Source organism: Ammospiza nelsoni, chromosome 7 (assembly GCF_027579445.1).
Source record: "Ammospiza nelsoni isolate bAmmNel1 chromosome 7, bAmmNel1.pri, whole genome shotgun sequence".
Taxonomy (NCBI): Eukaryota; Metazoa; Chordata; class Aves; order Passeriformes; family Passerellidae; genus Ammospiza; species Ammospiza nelsoni.
The window spans coordinates 12121404-12144744 of record NC_080639.1 but is presented as its reverse complement, the minus strand read 5'-3'; the positions used below and the strand labels follow the sequence as shown (position 1 = coordinate 12144744).

At 44.3% G+C, this 23341-nt stretch overlaps 1 protein-coding gene across 2 annotated transcripts in view; it reads left to right on the top strand.

Moving 5' to 3' along the window:
* The first annotated feature begins 6739 nt into the window (after positions 1–6739).
* ANKRD44 (ankyrin repeat domain 44) overlaps positions 6740–23341 on the top strand; it is a 131229-nt gene continuing 114627 nt past the window's right edge. For both annotated transcript variants that reach the window (XM_059475568.1, XM_059475567.1), the window contains exon 1: positions 6740–6769. In XM_059475568.1, coding sequence (XP_059331551.1) covers positions 6743–6769 — 27 coding nt within the window. In that variant the 5' untranslated portion in view covers positions 6740–6742. The remainder of the gene's footprint in view (positions 6770–23341) is intronic.

The window sequence follows — 23341 nt, the reverse complement described above, 5'->3', positions numbered from 1 at the left end:
CATTCTGTGAGGTTCTAGTCTAGCATTTCTTGTTGTAAGGGAATGTACTGTAGTGCAAAGCATGTTTTATATCTAACCATAAAGCAATGTTGACTACAGGCTGTTGGGCTGATTTGTTTCCATTAGCTTGCATCCAGCACATCTGAACTTATTCCAGAGTTCCAGCATTCCTCCAAAAATAACGTTACTGATACCCTCTGTCACACTGTTCTCCCTACAGAGCTCTGAGCCACATAATTTCCCTAATGGAAGGGAAAAAGCCCCTCCCTTTGGATTATGAGCTAAACCCTAACATCAGAGAGAAACACAAACTGCCACAAAGGTGCTGCTCCCTCCTTGGTGGCATCTGCATATTGGTCACTGCGTTCTTCCACACCCCTTCTAATTAAATTCGACTTCGGGTGTTGCTTTTCATTCTTTGTTTGACATGAAAAATGAAATCTTCTACTTGCTTTTGGGCCCTGTGAAAAATATAGTTGAGTTTGGGGAAGGAATTTGCTATCAGAATTTGCTATTCCCAAATCTTACCTGGGTCTTAAGAACTGGTGTTGGACTCCTCCTGCTCCGGCATAGCCCTTTCTTCCTCTCTGCACATTGAGAAGAGATTAATATGGACTCCCAGTTTTGCTTGCGCAATGTTCTTCACTCTCAAGACTGCAACCTTGGACAGCTGACCCAGTGGTTTCTTTCTGAAATTAATCTGTTTCAGCTGATGGATTTCAACACTTCAGGCATGCATCCATTGGTGTCCCACTGGCTACCCTACTAGACAAAAATTAAGATTATGCAAGTACTGTGAAGTGAAAAGACCAAGGATATGAAGTCTTCCTATATTAAAATAATGATGACTTCCTGATGCAACTGAGATAAAAAAAATATATTTTATATTAATGTGACAGTTAAATAAATTTAATCTTGAGGATGCAAGTGAAAAGGAGATTTCAGAACTAAGGATTATAAGTAACTGATTGCTATAGTTTATATAGTAAAGTGGTGTGTAAAGAGAGGTTGGTGTAGTGTCCATTTGAGGACACTAAATTATATCTTTTTTAGGGAGTGTGTCTAATTAGATGAATACAACTTGTACAATTACCTGATGTTTCACTCAGAGGGGTACAGGGGATGTTTCAATATAACAGGAATCCTACCCCCTGGAGACTGCTGAATTCTTTAAAGGTCAGGCATACTTCAAAATGTAAGTCAGTGGAAAATTTCTCTTAATGTTTCCCCAAAAAGACATAGAAAATTTAAGATCTTTTATATACCCAGAAATTAAATAGAGCTGAGGACAGAAAAATTGAGTACCTCTTGTTAATCTGTTTTGCTCATCCTTCTTTTTCCCAATTTCTTTTTCTTTTTTTTTTTTTTTTTTTTTTTTTTTTTTTTTTTTTCCCCAGTACTTCAGTATCTGTTGGTATAGAGTGTCAGTTTTGGTGGAGTCTGGACTCTACAGCCAAGTCTGCAGCTCCATAGTGTGGTTAAGTGTCTAATGTGTTAGGGTTTTTTGTTGGTTTTATTTTTTATGTTTTGGGGTTTCTTCTGTTGGAAAGCTTAAAGCAGAATCAGATAACTTGGTGTTTTCCAGGGAAGAAGATCAGGAGATAAAAGTAAAAACCCCAAACAGCAAAGAAACACAGATCTCTCTGGCCCTTTTTATGTGATATAAGGCTTACCTGGTTTCTAGATTGAGCTCTGGCTTATGTGACAAATTGCTGAAAATTTTGTTGCAGCCTCTTGTCAGGAATGGTAAAGATGGGTATATATTTTCACAGGCAGGCCACTAACATGTTGCTTTAAGAACTGAAATGAGGCTAATGCTTTCTACTGTCAGTGGAGTCTTTTTCTTTTGCAGAGATGCATTTCTAGACTGCCATAACCAGAAAGGAGTTGACCCTGTTTAGCCTGTCTAGTTGTCATCTGCCTTAATTCCTCCCCTGTTTTCAATACCTGGTGCTAATTACATGGACATCTGCAAGAGAGGTGCTAGCTCAGACTAACCGTGAGGACACCTTAATGTATGAGGGAGTGTTTTTTTCCTTTTTGATTAACACAGCAGAAGGCTGTAATAATTATAATTCCAGCTTTAAATTCACAGCTTCTTATTGTATCATATGTCTAATGCTGTGCATTAACTACATGGCTGCAGAAGTATAATCAAGTATTTGAAATAAGAGGAGGAGGCCTGTGTCTGGACAAGTGGAGGTGCTGCCAAGGTCTCCTCTTTGCCCCTCTCTGTCCTTGTCAGTGGATTGATTCACTTGGTTTCATTTCACACTGTCCCCACCCCCTGTCCCATGTATATAATAAACAAGTGGGTCTAGGAGGAAAAATAGAAGAATCATACTAAAACAGAAGGGAGAAGACTTGGAGAGGGCAGTGCAGGAGGGGAGAAACATCTGAGATGACCACTCCCTTCCCACCTCACAGTCACCCTGTGTGCTGGAGCAGTGCAGGAGGGGAGACGGTGACAGCAATGATTAGTTACTGTCTCTGGTGTTGTGCTTGTTCTGCTTGCCAGTCTCCTGCTGTGGCCAGTCTGCCCTTCCATTTCAAATTGACACAGCTCTGTATGTTTGTGCTTGTTTTCCCCACAGCAGACACTCAGAGTGATGCTTGTACATCACTCTGATCTGACTCCCACTGATCTGTAAGGGGGAAGAATGTGCAGCAAGATGTTCACATGCTGCTGTTAGGGGATAGGCAACAGGTAGGGACCAGAGGCATGCCAGGTATCTGGTGCTATTAGAAACAGTTAGAGATAACAAATATGTCTTCTGGTATCAGTTCTGTCCTCCATCCCTGCTCAGCAGTGGCAAACAAACACTGCTGAGGAATATGCTGAACTGTGTGTGCTTAGTTTCCTTCATGAGGCTGGAGCCAAACATATGTCTAGGAACAATTGCACCCTCCATCTGTGAGTGATCATCATGCTTAAATACAGCAGCAGACCTGGCTTTGGAGAGAAGCACAGAGCAGAACTCTTCCCCTGCCTCTGCTCTACAGTGCAGGCAGAGCAGGAGCAGGGAGGAGGGTGGCAATGCAGACTTTTGGCTGCCTTAAAGTGACCACATCCTGTTAGGCTGCAGAAACATCAGACTAATGCAGAGATCTGTCTGTTCGAGATGCAGGAGGGTTTGTAGGGATTCAGCAGATGATTTACAGACATGTTTGTACAGGGTGCAGGGAGAACTCCTGAACTTGCTCTTTTGTGTAGGCTGTTCACCCATTTCCCACCCTTGTCCCAGCTCACTACAGCATGTATATACAGTAAAATGGATTTATTTCAAGGAGATTGCTTTCTTCCCTGATAGCACATGGGAAGTGCATAACCCTTAACACAGAGTCTGTGGTGGCAGGGTAATGCTCAAAGCAGTGGCCAGTGGCCTTTACCTGAAATCCTTCCCCAGCTGATACCTTGAGAAATAAGGCATCACAGCCATGTCAGAGGGTGTTCCTCACAAAGCAGGAGAATTTCCTTCTACAAGCAGCAAGACAAGCAGCATGAGGAACAAGCACCATGCAGGAGCACTGTGGCACAAGACAGAATTAATGGGGAGTCTCTCGAGTCCTAAGCCAATACCCGAACAAAGACTTGCACTATGACCCCATATGAAAATGACAGGTGAGATCTTAATCAAAGGCTGATCATATATGATCAGAAGATGCAGTTCTGTTGAAGTCACATGCGTAGATCTGTGTGCCTGGGAGTTTCGTTGAGCCCAAGTGGGTATAAGAATGCTTTGAGGTTTTCCTGACACAAAATCTAAGTGAGGAAGTGTCTCATATGTGCATGAATGCTGATAGCAAATGGCTGAACAATCCAGTTTAGATGGAACTGGAGGAACTTTGGTTTTTCTGGGGACAAAATGAAAACGTGAAAAGTAAAAAAGCCAGACATTCGTGGTACTGGGCCCATACACTACAGAACATAATTGTGTTGTGGACAGAAGATGAAGAAATCTAAGTGTGGGCAACTGCAGCATATTTGAGGCAGTTCTTCCTTTCTGTTGGACAGAAATTGCTTAAGTGCTAAAGTTCAAAATTTCATGTTCCTATTTTGCTTTTTAAAATATGCAGTAGGGGATTATGTTTCACAGAAGGCTTCAACTGGATGCACAAACCCTCTTAGACTGGGTATGGGTCAGCAAGGAGCAAATGCACCCACTGTCCTTAGAGGGTTTCTTTCCATTTCCCTGTCAGAGGCCCAGTGTAGCCCTAGGGCTTTTTCCTTTGCAAATACAGGTTTAATCCAAGATGACAGTATCTGGCAAGCTCAAGTGTATTCTCATTAAGGATGTTGCACACCTGTTTTGGTGGTACTTTTCTTGGTATGGAAAGTGAACATTAGTGCTACAGGTGTGAGAGTTGCAGGCATGAACATTATTTGAAAAGTTAGCTAATGGCTTTGTGACTCTTCTTCAACAAAGGGCAGCTGAGCATTTGGCATCATTTCACTTGAAAATGTGTCATGGAATTATTTATGTATCAGCCTGGGCTAAGAAGTTGTTGAGTAAAATAACTCAGAAAAGCTTTTGTTGGTTGTGCATGACTGGAAGATAGTTGTTTGTGCTATTTTGTGAACAGGAGAGGAGGACATTGTATTTTCAGAGAAATCTTGGACTCCTTTACTGTGTGGGTAATGACTGTAACACTGTGACTACTCTTGGCAGTTCATGTGAATGATCCTTTAAATGGGAAGTAAATAAAATTGTAAGGACCTCTGTAACCTGAGAGCTGTCTGCTTAATATGGGGTGTGAACACTTTCTGCAGTTCTGCATGTCCCTGGGGGCCTTCCAAGGAGTGGCATTGGAGGTGGTTGGTTCTCCTAGACTCCATCCTGTGGAGCCTGGGAAAGAGGAGCTGGCACGAGACTCTGCTTGTTGGGAAAAAAACTTGAGAAAAATATTATAGCACTGTCATGACCCATTTCCTCTATGATCACTAGCTCTCATCTAGCCCAGTTATTGACCTCCAAGCAGCTGGGCTCCTACTGCACTGCAAATTTCCATTCAGATGATTTATCTCCCTGACAGGAGTGTCAGTGGCCCCAAAGAAAGTACATGGATTTGTACTAGATTTTTGGATCAGAAAGTGAGGGGAGCAAAGAACGAATCTGAAAAATAATTTTTCTTAGATTGTCAAAACCAAATTTCTGGCCTGAATTGGTGGGACACAGAAAGTACTGGATTGTCTCACTGGGTTGTTTTTTGTTTTTTTCCTTTAAAAGACTACTTTATATTAACACTATTTTGCCATTAAGACCCCTTTAAAATAGTTGGAGTCAAAACGTGTTGTAAATTATGTGATATTTTTAATCCCCACTTATAATGATGCCTCAAAAGCCTGAAACCAACATCTGCTTCCTTGCTGGATTGGTTTTCTGCCATAGAAGGCACTTCCCTTTTTTTAACTACTTAAGAGTCACCTCATTCTGTAATTAAGTGTTGAAAAGCCATAAATCACTGTCATATTGGATGTGTTGCAGCATATGGGAGTTTCTTACTGCAGAATCTAACTTGTGAGAAAATACCTGGCCTTTGTGTGACTTGAAGGAGGGGAAGAGTGAATCTTCAGCCCTTTGCTCTTCAGTTACATGTCCTTGGAAAAAATGTAATTACCCTCATTACCTTCAGCATGTGTGTAACCACTGTTGCTGTGCATTGTACCAATGATTTTAATCAAATCACATGCTTTGGGGATTTAGCTTGTCAGCTCTGAGGGGTAAGAAAGAATGTAAATTTACCCCTTCATGCTTTTTTTCTTCTTTTTCTCTTCTCCCCTTGCCAGCCCCTGGCCTTGCATGTCTGGCTGTGCGCTGGTGCTCGAGTGACACTGACAGCCAGCTCTGAGGGAGGAACTGAAGTTTCCCTCAGGTCAGCTCAACAGGAACAGTGGATGAGGTTCATTTTCTCTACAGCATGAGGCAGGGACTCTGGGGCTAGTTTGTTTGCTTGTTAAACTGTACTTATAATTTAGTATGTTAGTTTTTTGAAAAATTAAGTAATATATTGAGTAGGAAGAGATCTGGACTGTCAGGAGTTACCAGATTTTTCAAGATAGCTACTACAAAAAGAGATTTAAAAAACCCCAAAAGGCTCCTGTCAAACAGTTGTGTCTGTCTGATGGAATTTGACAAATGGATTTGCACGCCCACATGGAAGGAAGGCAGAGGTTAAGGTTCGGCTTCTCCTTCTACCCGGGCTTGGGTCAGCACGGTCGCTGCTGTCCCTCAGCGCGGTGGGAACGGGCGCGGCCCTCAGGGCTGCAGCCGGCGCGGTGCCCCCGGGGCAGCCCCTGCGGCGGGGAAGGGGCACCCGGCCCGCGGGCAGCGCCGTGTCCCTCAGCGTCCCTCAGGGGCCGCGGCTGCTCCCGTGGCGCGCAGCAGGTGCCCGAGACCCCGGCCGGGGCGCGGGGCGGGTCCGTGTGGGTCCCGCCCGGTCCGGCGGCGCCGCCCCCCGCGCTGCCCGGCGGGGCGGGGGCGCCGAGAGCCCCGGGCGGCCTGCGCTCCGCTCCGCTCCGGCAGCGGCCGCCGGAGCGAACAAAGGCGGCGGCGGCAGGCGGCGGTGGCGGCGCGGCCGTGCGCGGCAGCCCGCCCGCCCCTGCTTCCTGGGCCGGACCAGGCGAGGCGGCCCCCGCCCCGCCGCGAAGCGGAGCCGCCGCCGCAGCAGCAGCAGCGCCGGTCGCGGGGCGCGCTCGCCGCCCGTCGCGGGAGCTGCATGCGCGCGGGAGCCGCGGCGGAGGATGGCCGTGCTCAAGCTCGCCGACCAGGTGGGCGCCGCGGGGCGGGCGGGAGCGGGCGGCGGGCTCAGCCGCAGCCCCCGCGGCGGTGCGGGCGGCCGGGAGAGGCCCTTCCCCCTGCCGGGAGCGGCCGTGGCAGCCCCTTCGCGGGGGGCGCCGTGCGGTGCCGGGTCCCCGCTGCCCGCCGAGCCGCCGCCGATGCGCTTCTCTCCGCTTCCCGGCGGACATTGTCTGCGTGCGGCGGCCCGGGGGCTCGGGGCCGGGCAGGGCGCAGCTCGCCGGGGTCGCGGCAGCCGGTACCGGGCGCTCGCCCGTCCCCGCCGAGCACCCGCGCCGCGGTCCCCGGTGAAACCCTGACATCTCCCGTCGGCGGGCTGGGATGGAGGTGGGTGTCGGCTCGTTCCGAAAGGCCTCTCGGCTCTGCCTATCGTTCCTTTGGCTTTTTCCATAGTTTCTTTGCCGTGCAGAACGTAGAAATAATTTTTCCTTTTTACTTAGGAAGTGCCTCTTCGGATAAGCTGTTGCCGTTCTCCACAGGCTGCTAGGAAAACCCGTACTATTAACACTTGGATCGTGTTAAATTTAGCTGTGGGCAGACAGCTGTAATCAGTATTAAGTATTTCTTATCACTGGTAGCTAGAAGCATTTTTAAATATTTAGTAAATTGATATTATGAATCCCACATCCTGGTTCATCCATATACTCTACCAACTGTTACACACTTTGCGTGCTTTAATCTGCTATTTTTAATTCAGCGTGGTCCGCCTGTGATGTGCAGCGTGGGTGTCCTGCAAGGCTCAGACCCTTCCTGTGGGGTTCAGAAGGACTGCCTGCAGCCAGCTCCTCTCCAAATACCCGTACTTGGAGATCACAAGCCTCGCTCGAAGTCTATTTATGCTTTTCCAAAAAAATCTTCCACATGCACAAAGCTGCCACATAGCACATTGAAAAGAGTTTTGAAAGCAGCAAATGATAAAGCTGCTTCTAAAGTGAAATCAATACTGGGGGACAAGACTATAATGTGTTTCCATGTGTAACAGAAGGCAGTATTTATCGGCTGCCTCCTGACATGTCCCTTGCATATCCTCATCTTTACATCTGATGCTTATGACTGGCCATGAAAATGTTTCACACCATGAGGCTTCACTACCCCATTGTGCACAGGCTGAGTGTCACAAATAAGGAGATTTAGGTAGGAGCTGTGTGTTAAATATCCAAACAGCATGCATTAATATTAAAAATACATGTGCTACAAAGGACCAAAAATGTACTATTTCAGTACTTTTTACATGTTTAGTCAAGCCCTTGAGTTTATTGCCTTTAGTATTTTTAAATCTTTGCTGACATCCTACAGTGAGAATTTTGCTTCAGCAGCAGCAGTAAAAGTCAAAATATGTATAAGGCAAGTAGATCATGTCTTGATGAAGTCTGTAGTGCTGTAGAAAAATGATAGGCTGTTGTCTTAGGGTTCTCCCTTTTTGTCTTCTCTAAGAACTCTCAAAGTAGAGGGAGGAGGCTCCTCAGAGTTGCTGTGACACCCCTGCAGTGTGCCTACTTTGAGAATGCTCAAAATTTTGGTGAATGCTTGTCATTGTTCCTGCTCAGGCTGTGGCCTGGGATATGATAAGACAGGCTGATCGTTTTTCTTTGTGGAGACAGGTTTCCTGTTGTTTATAGAGGGATATGTTGGTCTACCTGTACCCATCCTACTGGGTCTCTTTTCCTTCATTTTCTTCAACAGATCTTTTTCTTTCACTTCTGAGAGAGTGGAGGAGGGGGAGGACATGTTCAAAGCTGGCTGTGGTGCTTCCTCTTAAGCTGAGAGCAGAAGTTTTTGTGTGCTTGGAGCTGTTGCTGGTGGAGCCATTGCCACCTGCAGCCCGAGCAGTGTCACCAAGGCACCGGGGCTGCACCGCAGCTCTGTGTGATTCATGGCAAGCTCTGCTTCTCGTCTGTATCACACTGGGGGAGTGCTGTCCCCAGGCTGGCCCGCCTTTAGCAGAGAGACACAGAGTAGCAGCAGCCTGGTGTGGTTATGGATAGATTCAGTCAGAAGAGAGGTGAGTCTCTGCTGGAAAATGATGTGTCTGGGAAGATTTGAATTTCTGTAACAACTCCTGTGTGTACTCAGGCTCACTGGGGTAGAGAGCAGGCTCCTTCTGCATTTCTTCCTGCTCTTGGAGACTGAGGCAACTGTGACAGTGATAACTCGCAGCGATTCAGGAAACAGTTTCCTTTTTCTTAAACACCAAAGGCCACAGCTCACAATGTCCTGCAGTGAGATTTGGAGTGAGGGACACTCCACACATCCCTGCAGTGCTCAGGACCTGGGCTGCTCTTTGTGCAGCGTGTGTGAGGTGCTTCAGGTCTCGGTTGTGATGCTCAGGGAACGCTGACTCTGAAACCAAGAGCTCTGTCCCTGTCACTGGGATTTCTGTAGCACATGCTTCCTTCTGGATCCACGACTTTTTTGACCAGTGAGGAGAGCATGATGTAAGAGATGACTAGAGAACCCCCTTGCTGGGAGTTTAAACATTTCTTTCTCTTAAGTGGCTGTTTTCTCCTTGCCTCCATGCTTGGCTTTTCTTACCAAGTGTATCTAACAGCACAGGTAGTATTCAGACAGAGGAGAAATTAATCACACCACTTCTCATACAGGCTTTGAAGACAAATGTTAATAGTTGCTGCTTTTTTGATATAGCTGAAAGGTGCTAAAGTGCTGCTACACTTAAACCTTAAAAGAGATTATCAGTTCTTTTAGCTGCATTCACTTGTTAGGCAGGAGAGCTTAGTTTAAGAGTTTAGCATTAGTGAAGGTTACTTGAATTTGCTTCCAGAGATGGTAATTATTTGCTCCTCAGTTCAGCCAAGAGAAACCTGTGAGTGCTTTCACCACAGGAAGTGTATTCTACCATCGCTCATTTCTAGATTAATTTCTTTCAGAGATGTAACTAGTCACTTTTGAATTACTAAGCAGAATAAGTTCAAATAATTCATAAAACATAAACTAATTAATAGGATTATAATCTTTGTGCATAGTTGTATCTGTGCAGTTGTAAGCATTCTGATACTCTAAATATTTCTGTTGTCATATACAAATATTGCAAAACTTGCTTTAAATCTTAACACCTTTATCTGCTCCTTTGTTTTTACCATCTCTGCTGTGAAGTTTAATTAAAGCAAGCGTGCAAGTTGTTTTAAGGACTGAAAAAACCTCTTTTTCTTTTCAAGTATAAGAGTTACTGCTGTACTGTTCCCTATCCAAGTCATTGGCTATACCTTTTCCATTTCAATAAGCATTAGTATTTTATATTGTGTGAGGGTAGAGTTGTTCACAATAAAAGGTTGCAATTAAGCTAGAGCTCAGAAGGAGCAGCAGACAAGTGCTCCAACAGGTGAGCAGCCAGAGGCTTTCAGGTGTGGGTGGTGCTCTCAGAGGGTGAAGGTATTGATCTGCTTGTGACTTTCTGGGCTGCTTTTTGAGCAGCAGTTGTTGCCTGGACCCACCTCTCTCATCCTTTGAGTAATCAGTAGGTGTAGGGCTCTCCCTGCTGCCTCTCTCCCTGCTGCTGTCTGCAGTTCTTTGCCCAGCTTATTCCTCATACCTGCACCAAGTAACCTGGTTTCTTGAGAGCTGTTTGTTTGCCTCTTGCAAACTTTTCCAGAGAAAGCCTGGTAGCCGATGTCCCATCCAGTGTGCTTTTCATCTTCAGGGTTTCCACTGCTGATTCTGGGCAGCAAGCAGACAATTGCTCCTGTAAGTGTGAAAGGGTAAAATATCTTAAAATAATGCCATATGTAAACTGTGCTTCACCTTTTGGAAAATTATTTTGGGAGAACCTAAAGTTTCTGTTGTGTCTCCATCTCATTCTCAGTTTTGCCTTGCCAGTTGGGGCCTTCCTTGCAGAGTTGCCAGCTCTACCCCCAGCTTGTCTCTTTAGGTAACTCTGTCATGTTCTTTCTGTTTAAAGCCAACAAAGTTGCCCTGTGCGTGGCAGTTTGGTTTGGGATGCCAGCTCTGCCTTCACCTCCTGGCACAAGTGTGCCCATTGTGCCCATCAGAGCAGGGTGTGTGTGGGACAGGCATTGGTGCCTGCCAGAGGCTGATGCAGGCTCCACTGCCTGCTGTTGGTTACAGCTGTGCATGTCTGCAGAGGAAATGTACCACTCTGTCTTTGAAAGACACCAAGAAGGTTTTCTAAAACAACAATAAAATGGGAAGTTACCTAGGAAGTGCAGCCTGTGTAGCTGCTTGTAAGAGATGTGGTGCTTGGTGGTTTCATGCCTGCACTCCCACATTCTGTGAGAAGCTTGCTGTGAATCTGAGACAGACACAGGCTCTAGCTAGCCTTGGGCCAGTGCATCTGGAGGGTCATAGTTTGCTGTGACTTCAGTGTCACCAGCCCAGGCCCTGTATGTTCAAGACAACAGAATTACTCTTAGGCTGCCCTCACTCACAAGCATGCATATGCATGCAGAATGGTAATGGAGCCCAGATGAATGGTAGTGTGTGTACTTAGGCTGCTATTAACTGCAAGCCCTCATCCTGTCTCCTGGTATTTTGCCTGTTGTCCTTGATTGCTGAGGGTAATGCAGTGTGACTAGAACTGAAAGGACCATTTCTCTCCCTTCCCCAAATGTTTTCCTGTGTTTGACAGTTCTTTGCTGACCATCAGGATCTTTTTTATTATGGTCACAGAGAAACAGCATTAAACAGATGTTTAAATAATTTTAAACAGATGTCAAAGATCATAAAAATCTGCTGGGCAAAGGCTGGACTTGTGTCTGAGCACACTTAAAACCAAAATGAATACAACAGTAACAAATAGTCTGCTAACAAAATCAATTACATTTCCAAGTGATGGTGTGTCTAACTTATTTCAGAATTATTCAATTGACAATAACGTCTTTCTGTGTATCCTTTCTCTGTGACATGTAAAAGCATCTGAGAAAATGCCCCTGCATCTACTGTATAAAATAGGAGTAATGAACCTGTGCCCCATGCCCACAGGCAGCCCATGAGTTAATTTGGTGTGCCATGTGATGCCACAATCCCTCCCCTCCTCATATTATGACTAGATAATATTAAGGTGGGTATATTAATTTGCAGTCTTCTAAGTGGTTTTGAAAGGGCTCAGAGCCAGAAAGAGATAATGCATTTTAGTACAAAATACTCAGCCACAAAACTAAGGTAATTGTGGGGAAGGAAGGAGGAGGAATTTACCCACAGGAGTGTGTCTCTATTATTTTGTGTGAAATGAAAATGTGGTTGGACCAAAATAACTCCACTGTGGCTGCCACTGTCTTCCTGGAGCCATGATATTCCTAGGTATCATGCATACTGGGAGACATGGCTCCATGCTTTTTAAAATAAAATTAAAACTTTGGAAAAACTGGGATGTGCCAGAATTCCTGGTCTTGTTCTGACCTGTAGGAGTGATGGTGGCTGCCATTTGGTATAGATGGCACCTTAGTTCTGACACAGAATCATTGAATTGTTTAGATTGGAAAAGACCTTCAGGATCATAGAACCCAACCATAAACCCAGCAGTTCCAAGAGCACCATGGAAATATGTCTAAATGCCCTAAATGTCTCCAGGAATGGTCCTGTTCAAAGGAGGTGGCTTTGGGTCACCAAAGAGAGCAAGATACAGGCTCAAAAGGGAAGCAGCTGGTTGGTTGTTTTTTTTTTTTTTTTTTTTTTTTTTTTTTTTTTTTTTTTTTTTTTTTTTTTTGTCATGGCTTCTGCAATGTTTCACTTCCTGATAATTTTGTAACTTGTTTCAAGGTAAAAAAGAAGCACTTGACTTGGGAGAATTAATTTATGGCGTGGTGTAGCCTGCTCAAGTATATCATAGCTATTTCTTTAGCAGGGAAATCCTGCGGAGGTTTGCTCTTTGGTAATGCTGGAAAGGTTTGGAGTGGTTGTGCCTAGATGCCTGGCTGTTTTGAGGGGGGTGTGCCTGCCATGTTAGGGTGTTGGTTTTCTTGAATTCCAGATGGCATCCAGCAGAATTTACCCTCCTGTACCCTCTTGAGGTGTGGTATTTTATCCAGGCCTGACAAGGGCCTCATGACCTCCTCCTGCTCATCTCTTCAATGAAGATGTCGTTGTCATGGCTACATTTAGTAGAGGAATAAACATTGCTCCCAGCTTGAATGCTTGTGTAATGGCTTGGTTCCAGGAAGGTGATGTTTTTATCTGGATCCCTGCTCGAGGGGGGCAGATGTTTTCTGTGACCTGGGAGCAGCAGTGCCCAGGCTGGAGCTGGCCATCACTGGGGTCAGTGCCACTGTCAGCAGCACCACCCTGGGCTGGGAACAAATCCCTGCAAGCAGAGAGAACTCCTAAATGTTTCTAGAGGTCTGTGTGGAGCTGATCCTGCTTGTTTGTTGCCAAGAGAGGCAGAGGCTGGGATGTGCTGGTGATGGGAAGGGTTTCCCTGTGCTGGCTTTGTGGTCTGTTCGGGGAGGAGCCAGGCCAAGGCCCTTCTCCTCTTCCTGGAGCTGCCCCACCACTAACAGATCTCTGCTTGTGGAATGAGCTGCTTACTCTTCAGGAGCCACTTCTGGAGTTTATTCTGTCTTCAGGCTAATAACCAATGCTTCAATTAACATATTATGTTTTTAGGCTTTTTTTTAACCTCTGTCTAGAATTTTGGAGCTAATACTAACCTGGTGCCAACAGATGCCTACAGGAGCCAGATATTGTAGGTATAAGCCTGTTAGGCAAATGTTGCAAAGTACGTTCTGATAGCATTGACCGTTTCCTCTGTCTTTTATTCCTGCTTTTTTGAATGCCCTACTTCACATACTGCCTCTATATGTTGCAGATGGGCTAACCTTGCTGACAGACTACCTCTGTATTTTAAAACTCTTTAGTGCATTTTTTTTGGCTGTTCCTGTATTTAAATTAGCTTTTTTGTTGTTGTTTCCAGAAGTACATATATGTCATTTGTCACTTTTTTTGTTAGCTGGAAAGCTTGGGCTGGCAAGTTCCCACAGCTGCTGTCTGTGGCTTCAGCCTTTTCTTCTTTGCTGCACTAGAAACATGTAGCAGCATGTTGGAAACCCTTCAGCCTGGTGATGGGTGGGAATCAAAGCATTACAAAATTACATTTAAACGGGAGAAATTATTTTGCAGTTTCAACCAAGGGTTTGAGGTCATTCTTGGATGTTTGCAAGGAGTTGGTCAACAAATTACAGCATTTAGTTGTGGCTAGGTAATTGTGACATTCTGAAAGAGCGTGTGCTTTTTGATGACAGACATTTGCATGTGTTTTGCTTTTGGGGGAAGAAAAATCTTTCCTGTCTGCAGATGTACAACCAAAAATGGAGGCTGTTGAATGAATTTCTTCCATGCAGTGCTGAACCTCCTGGCCTAGCAGGCTTGTCTGCTTGATGTTTGTTCTTCGAGCTACGAGCTGGTTTTTATATAGGGACATGCATTTTTGTGCTGGAGTTATTCGTCAAGGCTTGCTCTGTTGTTTTTAAAAGAGTTCTTGAGGAGAATGCCCTCACAAAGCCCTGCTTCCCCTCACAGCTGCATGCTGCTGCATCTTTGTGAGCAAGTAGGCAAAACCAGGGCAGTTAAATCCTGCATATGGTCTTAACTGATGTACCTGATGGCAGCTGTTTACTGAGCTGAGGCTTCAGCTCCTTTCCGTAAAGGAATTGGTTTCTTGTGGAAAACCCTTGTGTTGTTAATTATGTGTAGGATTGCTTCAAGTGCCATGTGTTGATATCCTTAATAGCACAAAGTCTGCAAATAATCTCTAGTGATGAATAATTTTCTATTTAAGCATTAGTGTTTTTATTCCGGTAATTTTTTGGATCTTATTATGTGGCCTGTTTTTCCTCACCTTGCAGCCTTTGTAATTTTATAGAGCTGTTCCTTGAACAAATGTCTTTTGTCCATGTTCCATGCAAAAGCTTTAGGAAAACAGTTGTTTGGTGTCTGCTTGGTTGCATACCTCTAACTACATGTCTCTTTAAATTAAGTACTGCCAGAAGTAAAGAGCATGTAACTTACAGAAATTTAAGACTAAAAATCAAGTATTGTATCTGCAGAGTGTCAACTGCACCATTAGGTGCACAAGCTTTCACGTTCTAAATATGATCAAATAATTTCTGAAATTATTTAAAGGAAATGAGTGTGAACATTAATAAGCTTTTATATACACTTTGTCATTAATAATGTAGATAATGCCATTCAGATGGAGAACATAACCCATTTCATCACAGTATCATTTTAACATGATAGGCTCCTTGCCTTTCCAAGGTGAAAGAGCCATAGATTGCCTTCTGAAATCTCATCCTCTGATGAAGTTTTGCTTTTGGCTGTATCAAATCTAGACCAGCTTTGCAGGAATATGAGGAAGGTGCTTTGTATTTATAACAGACTGGTAGCAGCACCAGACTTGCTGTGCTTCTATGTATAAAGTTAATTTTTCCCATACTTCTAAGAGATAAAGGTGGACATCATGTCCTTGTCTCTAGTGTTTTTATTCTTGGCTCTGTAGGTGTTTGGGGTTTTTTTGTATTTAAGGTTACTTGTGTTGTCTTCTGTGCAATAAGCACAACAAAGCTGTGCCTGTGCTGTGGGGCCTTGCTGGCAGCAGGGGATGGGTACATCAAGCTGTGTGGTGTCACCAGGCTGGGCTGGTGTCACTGCTGGGGCCAGCCCTCTTGCCATGGGAGCTGGTGCCAGCAGGGAGCTTGGCATCTTGGAGCTAGAATCCCACAGTATTACCTGGTAAAACACTGATTTGCTTAGTGGGGTCTTTAGTTGTTTCTCATGCCCAGGGTAAAAAATGAGAGAACAAGGGCCTGAAAAACCTTATATTGTCTTTCTGCTTCCAGCTGTTTTAATGTGCTTGCCAATGCAACATGCAGCATTTATCTCCAATTTAGAATCAAGAGAAGGACTTATTTAGTCATTGACTCCAGGAACATTTCCAAAGTGTTCTACCAATGAAGTCAATGTGGTGTGCCAGGTTCTGCAGCCATTGCCACTGTTTGAAAGGAGCAGGCTTAGGTGAGTGATCTTGTTGCACCCTGCTTGGCATGAATCAAGCCTAATATGAGGAATTTTTTTTCTTTTAATGTAAACAAGCCTTGATCCTTTAGCTATATCCATAGTCCTGTTCCTCTTTAGGAGATGTGGCCCAGCTTCTGATGGAGTTTTCTGCAAGAGAGCCTGTGGCTCCAATTACCTTTGACTGGACACAAATATGAGATTTTTTGTTTTTTTTTTAAGAAGCTGCCAAGGTGGTTTTAGAGCTTGGAGAGAGGGGTGAAAGGAGAAGAGTTGTCCTGGACAGCTGAAGCAGAGAGCAGGAGGGATGATAGGAGGAGGCAGAGGAGAATGCAGGCACTGTGTTGGAGGTGCAGTGCTGCTGCCTGATGGCACTGCCAAGAGAAGATGTTTGTTACCCTTGTCACAGCTGGAGAACTGCTGCAGAGAAACTCTGTGACTTGAGTCAGGCTGAGAAGGGGCCTGGTGACAGAGCAGGAGCCAAATCCTGATGTACCTCTTTCAGAGGCTGATTCACAGTGATGCCCTTCCTTCCTTCCTTCCTGCAGGTTGTTTTAGCACTGTTTGCTGTGTGGGCTGATGCCAATCTCATGGTGTTGCAAGGTGAGAAATGAACGGTGGCATGCATTGTCACAGTGGTGTTAAATTCAGTGAACATATTGGGGTTTTAGATATTTGTTCTGTAAACTGTAAAATCAGAATTGCTGCTGCTTAAGAGCAAGTGCTCTGTTAGGAAATGTTTTCTAGGTCACCTGGTAGGTAAAGACTTACTCTGGCTGGTTGCTGTGGGTGGCTGTCTTTGGTCACTAATCCTGTGTCATGGGCTTAGTGTTGTGTCCTGGCAGTGCAGATGGTAAAAGTGAGATCAGCCTGTTATGCATCAATACTGCTTGTTTAGCCTAAATGTCCTAATAATCCAGCACTGCCTGCCTCTGCCATGGAACACACACACATGTGAAGCTGGGTCATTCAGATAAATGGAGATTAGCCTCTCAAATCTGAAAACTTACTGTCAGTGGATTAGAAGGTGCCCTTTGGGTACATTTCACACAAGCTCCATTTCATGTCTGGCTCAAACTTAGCAGTCTTAGAATCATAAAATCATTTAGGTAGGAAAATACCCCAAGGATCATTGAGTCCAGCTGTTGAAAACACCATTAAACAACCATCACAGCTGGCACACTACAAACTCATCAGGATACAACACAGTCCTGCAGCAGAAATGTGGTTTAACATAGTGCTGGCTGATTCCCATCCCATCTTCGAGTCATTTAGATACCTCCTTAAGTAGGGATCAATACATTTAAATTCAATTGTAACTCAGGTAATCCACTTGGACACAAAGCAGGCATTTTAAACCCATTCAGAAACCCCACCCATGTCTTCTCACTCAGCTCTGCTTATTACAGGTAAATATTCATAGACATATAACCTAGTTTCTAATTAGAAGACGTTCCTCCTTGCAGAACAATTTTCAAAAAGACTGGTAAATTTGTCCATGCCCCTGCTTCCCAGAGGAGTGTTATGTCTTTTCTGCAAACGGGAGCCAATGGAGCTGAACAGATTCACCCTCCTTCACAGCCAAGGTTCAGACCAGCTAAACCAGCCATGTAGCCTGTGCAGCCCCAAGAGTGAATTCTGCACACCTGGGCTCTCTGAGCATGTGCCCACTGTTGGTGGGGAGATAACACAGCCCAGGAGCACCTGCATGCTGTGGCTTGGCAGGTGCAGCTACCTGGGGTGGCTGGTTACAGAAGCCTTGCCTTTATCCTCTTCCTACAGGCACAGCTTTCACATTAATCAGGGATTGCGTTTGGGATCTCCTGGTTCCTGTTCCTGGGCAGAGTTTGCGTATCTTTAATGGGGTTTTATGCATGCTTGGTGCCCTCCAAGGCAGGTTGGTGATTCACCAGAGAGCTGTCTGGAACAGGAGAGACAAATGACAGCAAACCACAGAGCAGCACATGATCTCCAGCACTTCTTGTTCCCGCCGGGCTGGCTGAAGACAGCTCCAAACAACTGTCTGAAAACCCTTGTGTGACTCCTGAGGGATGACTCTGTGCAGACACATGGTCTCCAACCCTTCAAAGACCTGCACCTTTCAGACACTTGTCTGGGGAATTCTTCAGTTGGCTCTGTGGTAGGGACAAAAATTCAAAGGAGGTCTACAAGCAGGTGTCCTTCAGTGCCTGAAGCCTCCAAAAAGCTTTAGCATAGAGCAGGCTTTCTCCTAGGGCTTGTGTACAGCTGCCTGTCTAGGACCAAGCAAATAGGGAAGGGTCTGACCCACAGAAGTAACAAAATCTCTTTATGCATTTTCTTTTCCTTTGAGATTATTGAGCTGTTCAGAGTTTGCTGGATTGAATTGCACTGCTACTTGCTGGGATATTGTAGCATCAAAAAAAAAAGTACAGTGACAATAACTGCTTCACCTCTGTAGCTACAATTCCAGAGCCGTCGTGTCACATTTGTTTTATTCCTGATGCTGCTTCTATTGATGTATTTTGTTTGCTTTCAACCAGTAGGCTTTGAGAGAGCACTCCAGAGTTTTGCCTGTTCTTAACAAAGTGTTCAGCTGATACATTAACTTAAAATTGAACATGTGCAGTAATATTTTTAAGCCACAGTAGATGTTTCACCAGTAAGGTAATTCTCTCTAAAGAGGGATAAACAGTTTGCTCAGCCAGAGGAGAGCTTGCTATCTTGTGCCTTATTGCATAAATTCATGCATGTTGTACTGCCCCACAGAGTTGTGCTGAGCCCTGATGTTCATAACATGACAAGTGGAATCACCATAAAAGCCATCTTTCTGCTGAGGTCTGCTTTAACCAAGCTGAAAAACCAGTCAGACCTATTTTATATTGCCCATGCCCCATTTTTGGGAAACAAATGTGGTTGAAGACAAGCTTTGTATTACCAGTGAGCCTTTAGAGGGTAGTAAAACTGCCTGCTGAAATATAAGTAGAAGGGGCTTTAATTGGTTGGGGTTTTCCGTGGTGCTCTCCTTACCTGCATAGCAGAGCCAGGTTTGGGATACTGTCTCTGGTTTCTTGCCCTACCATTGGGCAGGCCTGGGTTCTGATTTGCCTTGAGATGTGGGAGAAGTGCCACAGGCTGGGCAAAACCAGAGCAGCTCCATTGGCAGTGACTGCCCAGGTCCTGCCTCTGGGAAGGGGCCATGTCTGTGCAAAGCATTTGTTCCCCATCCTGAGGATTAGGGATCCAACCTGTGGGCATCTTTCTTTCACTGTGGGGGTCTGCTTTGTTAGGTTGCCAGCCCTTTCCCTAAATAGTCGCTAACCCTGGATTTAAGGAGACCCCAGAAGGGACAACAGAGTTCAAGTGTCTTTTTGATCTTTGTTTCTGAGGCAAAGTTGGGTCATGTGCTATGAGCTGATTTCAGTTGTGCTTGGAAATTTACTGCAACAGCTACTCTGAAAAAACTATTCCAAAGAGATATTTTGGTGTGGGCGCTCATATTCTTGCATAAGAGCGTAGTTTGGTCTGTCTTAGTGCACCATGGAACTAAAATAATTCTGACTAACCACTCAAGAATAATGCTTTTGGTAAATGCCTGAGCACAGAAAAGCCCACTACAAAGAACAAAGACATCCCCATCCCATACCAATTGCAAAGAGGATGTTCTTCCCAAGGTATTTAAATAGTTCTGTTCATTCATGTTTGTTTAGAAAAGAGCAGTGGTTTTATGTTGCATGGTTTAAAATATTTCATATTCATTAACAAACAAGTACCAATTAATTTTACATTATGATGCTTAAGGGGTAGACTACAAGGAATGGTATTTAGCTGTGGCTGTTTGGCAATTATGACCTTGTATATAATAACAGACTCAATAAATTCTTGATGTGAGAGAGCACCATTAATCAACACAGAGTTAATTAACTGTGCTGCTTACTTAGGAAGTGCTGTGCAGAATGGTCTGAATCTCTGCAGTGCTACTGAAAATGTTTGATTTGTCTGATACCTGCCTTGTTTACATAGAAATTTCCCTCAAAATTGATGCTGAAGAGGGAGCATCAGTTCCTCCAGGTGACTGAACACCGATCCCACAGGTGATTTTCTTCCATGGCTCTGACACTCTGGCAGACTTACATGGGTCACTGAGTCACTTAGGCTTTCTGTCACCTCCATGTAGAAGGTAGAAGCCTTTGGATGAGTGCTGCAGTGCTGGTAATGGAAAGTACTCTTGCATCAATGGCTTTGTTTAGGTTAATCCTATAAGACTACCAGGAATCATGGTGATAATTAAGAGTTATACTCATCAGCTCTAATTTAGACTTTATACAGGACTGTTTTTTCTTGTGTATTTTTAAAATAATCTGAAATGTAGTCTAAAAATGGGAAAATGAACAACCTACCCCTTAAGCATTAGCACATGCTCAGAGAGACAAGAATCCACCTCTGTACCCCTCACCCTTCCACACTCCAAAGAGATCTTTTCATTTTCCTGATAATGTGATACTTAGAAGTATGAAACTGTCTTGGCCTTTTGGAGTGGCCATCCTTTTGTTGGCTCAGTGTGCATATTAATGTGAAGGATGGATTTCTAACCTGGCATTGTACATTAAAATGTATATTTTAAATTATATATGTACATTTATTTATATCTGTACATTTTTATTACATTGTACATCAGCTGTCTTTTTTGCTGTCTCTTGAACCACTTTAATATCTGAGGTCACTGTGGACTGTCACAGAAGGATTCAAAGGTCTGAGCCATGAGAATGCTTTAAGCTTGCTGAGAACAGTGCTCCCTAAGAGCCAGTTTGGAGAGTTTGAGTTACTCCAATATGAGAGAAGTGAGAGAAAGCAACTGTTTTCTTGCTGCTGGAATGTGAAACCTCCTGAATTCATACGCCCTGTTTTTATTCTTGAAGTTAATTTAACTTAGAGGTATAGCACAAGCAGTCTTCTCTCTTTTCCTTTGTTTTAAAGTAAGTGCAGTTAAGTGTAATCCTTCATCTTCTGTCCCCTCTCTGCCATCTGGGCTCTTAGTCTTAATGAGAGCCTGTTTAGCAAATAGCTAATACAAGAGTGGCTTGGTATTACTACCACAAGAGATGGCAACCAAATAGGGCCAGAAATAGATGAGCAGAAACTGTGTAGTCTGAAAGTGTAATGGAATGCTCTTTACCACTTAGAATGATGCAACTGATTATAGGGGCCTGAGAGTGGGGAAGGAGAGAGGAAGAGATTTTCACTTGAGATCTCAGGGCAGAGAAAAGTGATGGTTCAGCCAATCTCTCGTCTGCAAATGGGATTTTTCTGCTGCAACCACACAGCTTCTGTATTTGATATTGGAAAGGAAAGCAATAACTCTTAAATGATAGAAAAACAACTGTTCTTTTTCTTTTTTCCCCACTTTTTTACTACCCATTCTGGGAAACAGAAGTCAACTGACACCTCTTCTTATTAACCCCAAAGTGTAGCTGGTGGTTGCGGGCTGGCATTCCTCCTTTTCCACCCTCCCACCCAGCTCCCTCCCTGAGCGGCTGGTGTGGCTCCTGCTGGCTCTGACTGCTCATCCCGTGCTCCAGCTGCCCTGCAGACAGCCCTGCAGAGAGCCTGCTTCACTCAGGTGTGTAACACCTCCTCAAATCCAGCCTGGGGCCTGCTGCTCCAGCAATCCAGTGAATGGGCAATGCTGTACTAAGCTGGTATTAATGACAGCTCTTCCATTTCAGTGCTGTGGCCCTTGGTCCCACACACAGATGTTTCAAGAGATGCACTACATGCTACATGTATAGATCCTTAACTTTTTTTTTGTTTTTTAATTTCTGAGTTGCTTTCAACCATGGTTTTCTTTAGAGCCATGCATTTTATTCCTTGTTTGGAGAAGCCCTTTCTCCCTTGCCTGTATATTGGTGTGGGGGGGGGATACAATGTAAGAAAATAAAGATAGTGCAGAAGGTGGTCTCACACCTGAGGAGTTGCAGCTGCACTAATCACCAAAGATTAGGAACAGGCCACAGCTGTGTCCAATAAGGATGAGTGCTACAAAAGAGTGGGTTAGCTGATTGAGTAGAGCTGCTGGAGTTTGTTGGCTGTGCTGTGAAGAAGGAGTCAGTGCTGTGAGGAGATGCCCATGAGAAACACCAAGAAGGTATGGAACTTTTGTAACAAAATGCCAACGTTGGTGCATTTTCCTTCTTCATACCTCTTGTGTTTTCAGAGTGTGGTGGAAGATGGTCTGTGCTTTCCCCTGTGCCTAGCTTGTGTCACAGAGTCCAAGTACTGGGCTTTACTCCTTGATTTTACCCCCTTTTATGTTTCCAGCACAGTTTCTCTTTTCCCTTTTTTTTGGCCAGCTGCTTCAGTGCTGTGAAGTCAGATGAAAGCTAGCAGTTGAAGTTCCCTTTGCAGCAGTCCTTCCCGTGGGTGTGCTGGTAAAAATCCCTTGGATCTCTGCTGAAGTTTCATCATCCCCTTCATTCTTATCTTCAGAAGAACTAGCATAATTCAGAAGTTCTAGGATCATTTTCTCCTGACACCACAAAAAATCCTGAGCTGGGGGTAGTATAAGCAAGAGTTATTAGTTTTCAATAGTTTTAAGTATCATATGTCATTTGTGGCTCATCATTTCAGATGATTTCATGAAGACATTTTTCTCCATTTGTTTTGGCCTTATAAACAACCCATATGCAGGTGATTTTATGAATATGTTAGGTGTAAGTTAAAGACAATAAACGATACTAAGGATCAGTTGGTTCTATGATGTAGAAGACATACAAGTAATGGATGCAATCTGAGAAGGCTGAAAAATTGAAATGTAAAACAGTCATAGTAGCAGTGTGACATTTTAGACTATTTTTGAGTATGTGAAGGATGGGGAAGATGCAAGACTGGAGACAGGCAAATGCTGTGCCTATTTTAAAAGGGGGGAAGTGAGAAACCAGAGAATTAGTATAACACTAACACTTTGAGGTATACAAAGCAAGTTGTTGGACAGACTTATAAATATCTGGATGATGTTAAGGTAATTAAAAAAAGAAAACCACAGAAAAGCATGGAAACAAATGCTAGTCCTAATAAAGGGCCCATATCTTTTACTTTTTCCTTACAGAGATTCAAAGAGGTGGGAAGGCTTGTATTATTTCAGATTTTGGAAAGTACAATACCATTTGTTATAGTTAATTTTTAAAAGGTGCAGCCTGATTGCCCAAATTTCAGCAGCAGTTGAACTTCCATGTATTTAATGGCATCCAGCCTTTTTTGATACTATGAGGAGGATTGTGATGTTAAAAAGTCATAAAATGTCTTGTTCCCAGAAGTCTTTGGTATGACAGAATTTTTGTAGGTTCTTAGAATCTCAGGATTTCTGAGAAGTGAAGTCTCTGCTGTTGACTTTTCTGCTCTGTTCAGGGAAATTGGACTGGGTGCACATTTTTTGGAACTTGCAGACCCCCAGCAGAAACTGCCCTCTGAAGGCCCCGGACTCTTGTGAGCTGCTCCAGCCACAAGGGGAATAATAGGGAACAGTGAATGCTGGGCTTGTTCCTCATATGGGTGTGAGGATAGAGGCTGACACCTGGGCCGTTTTCAAC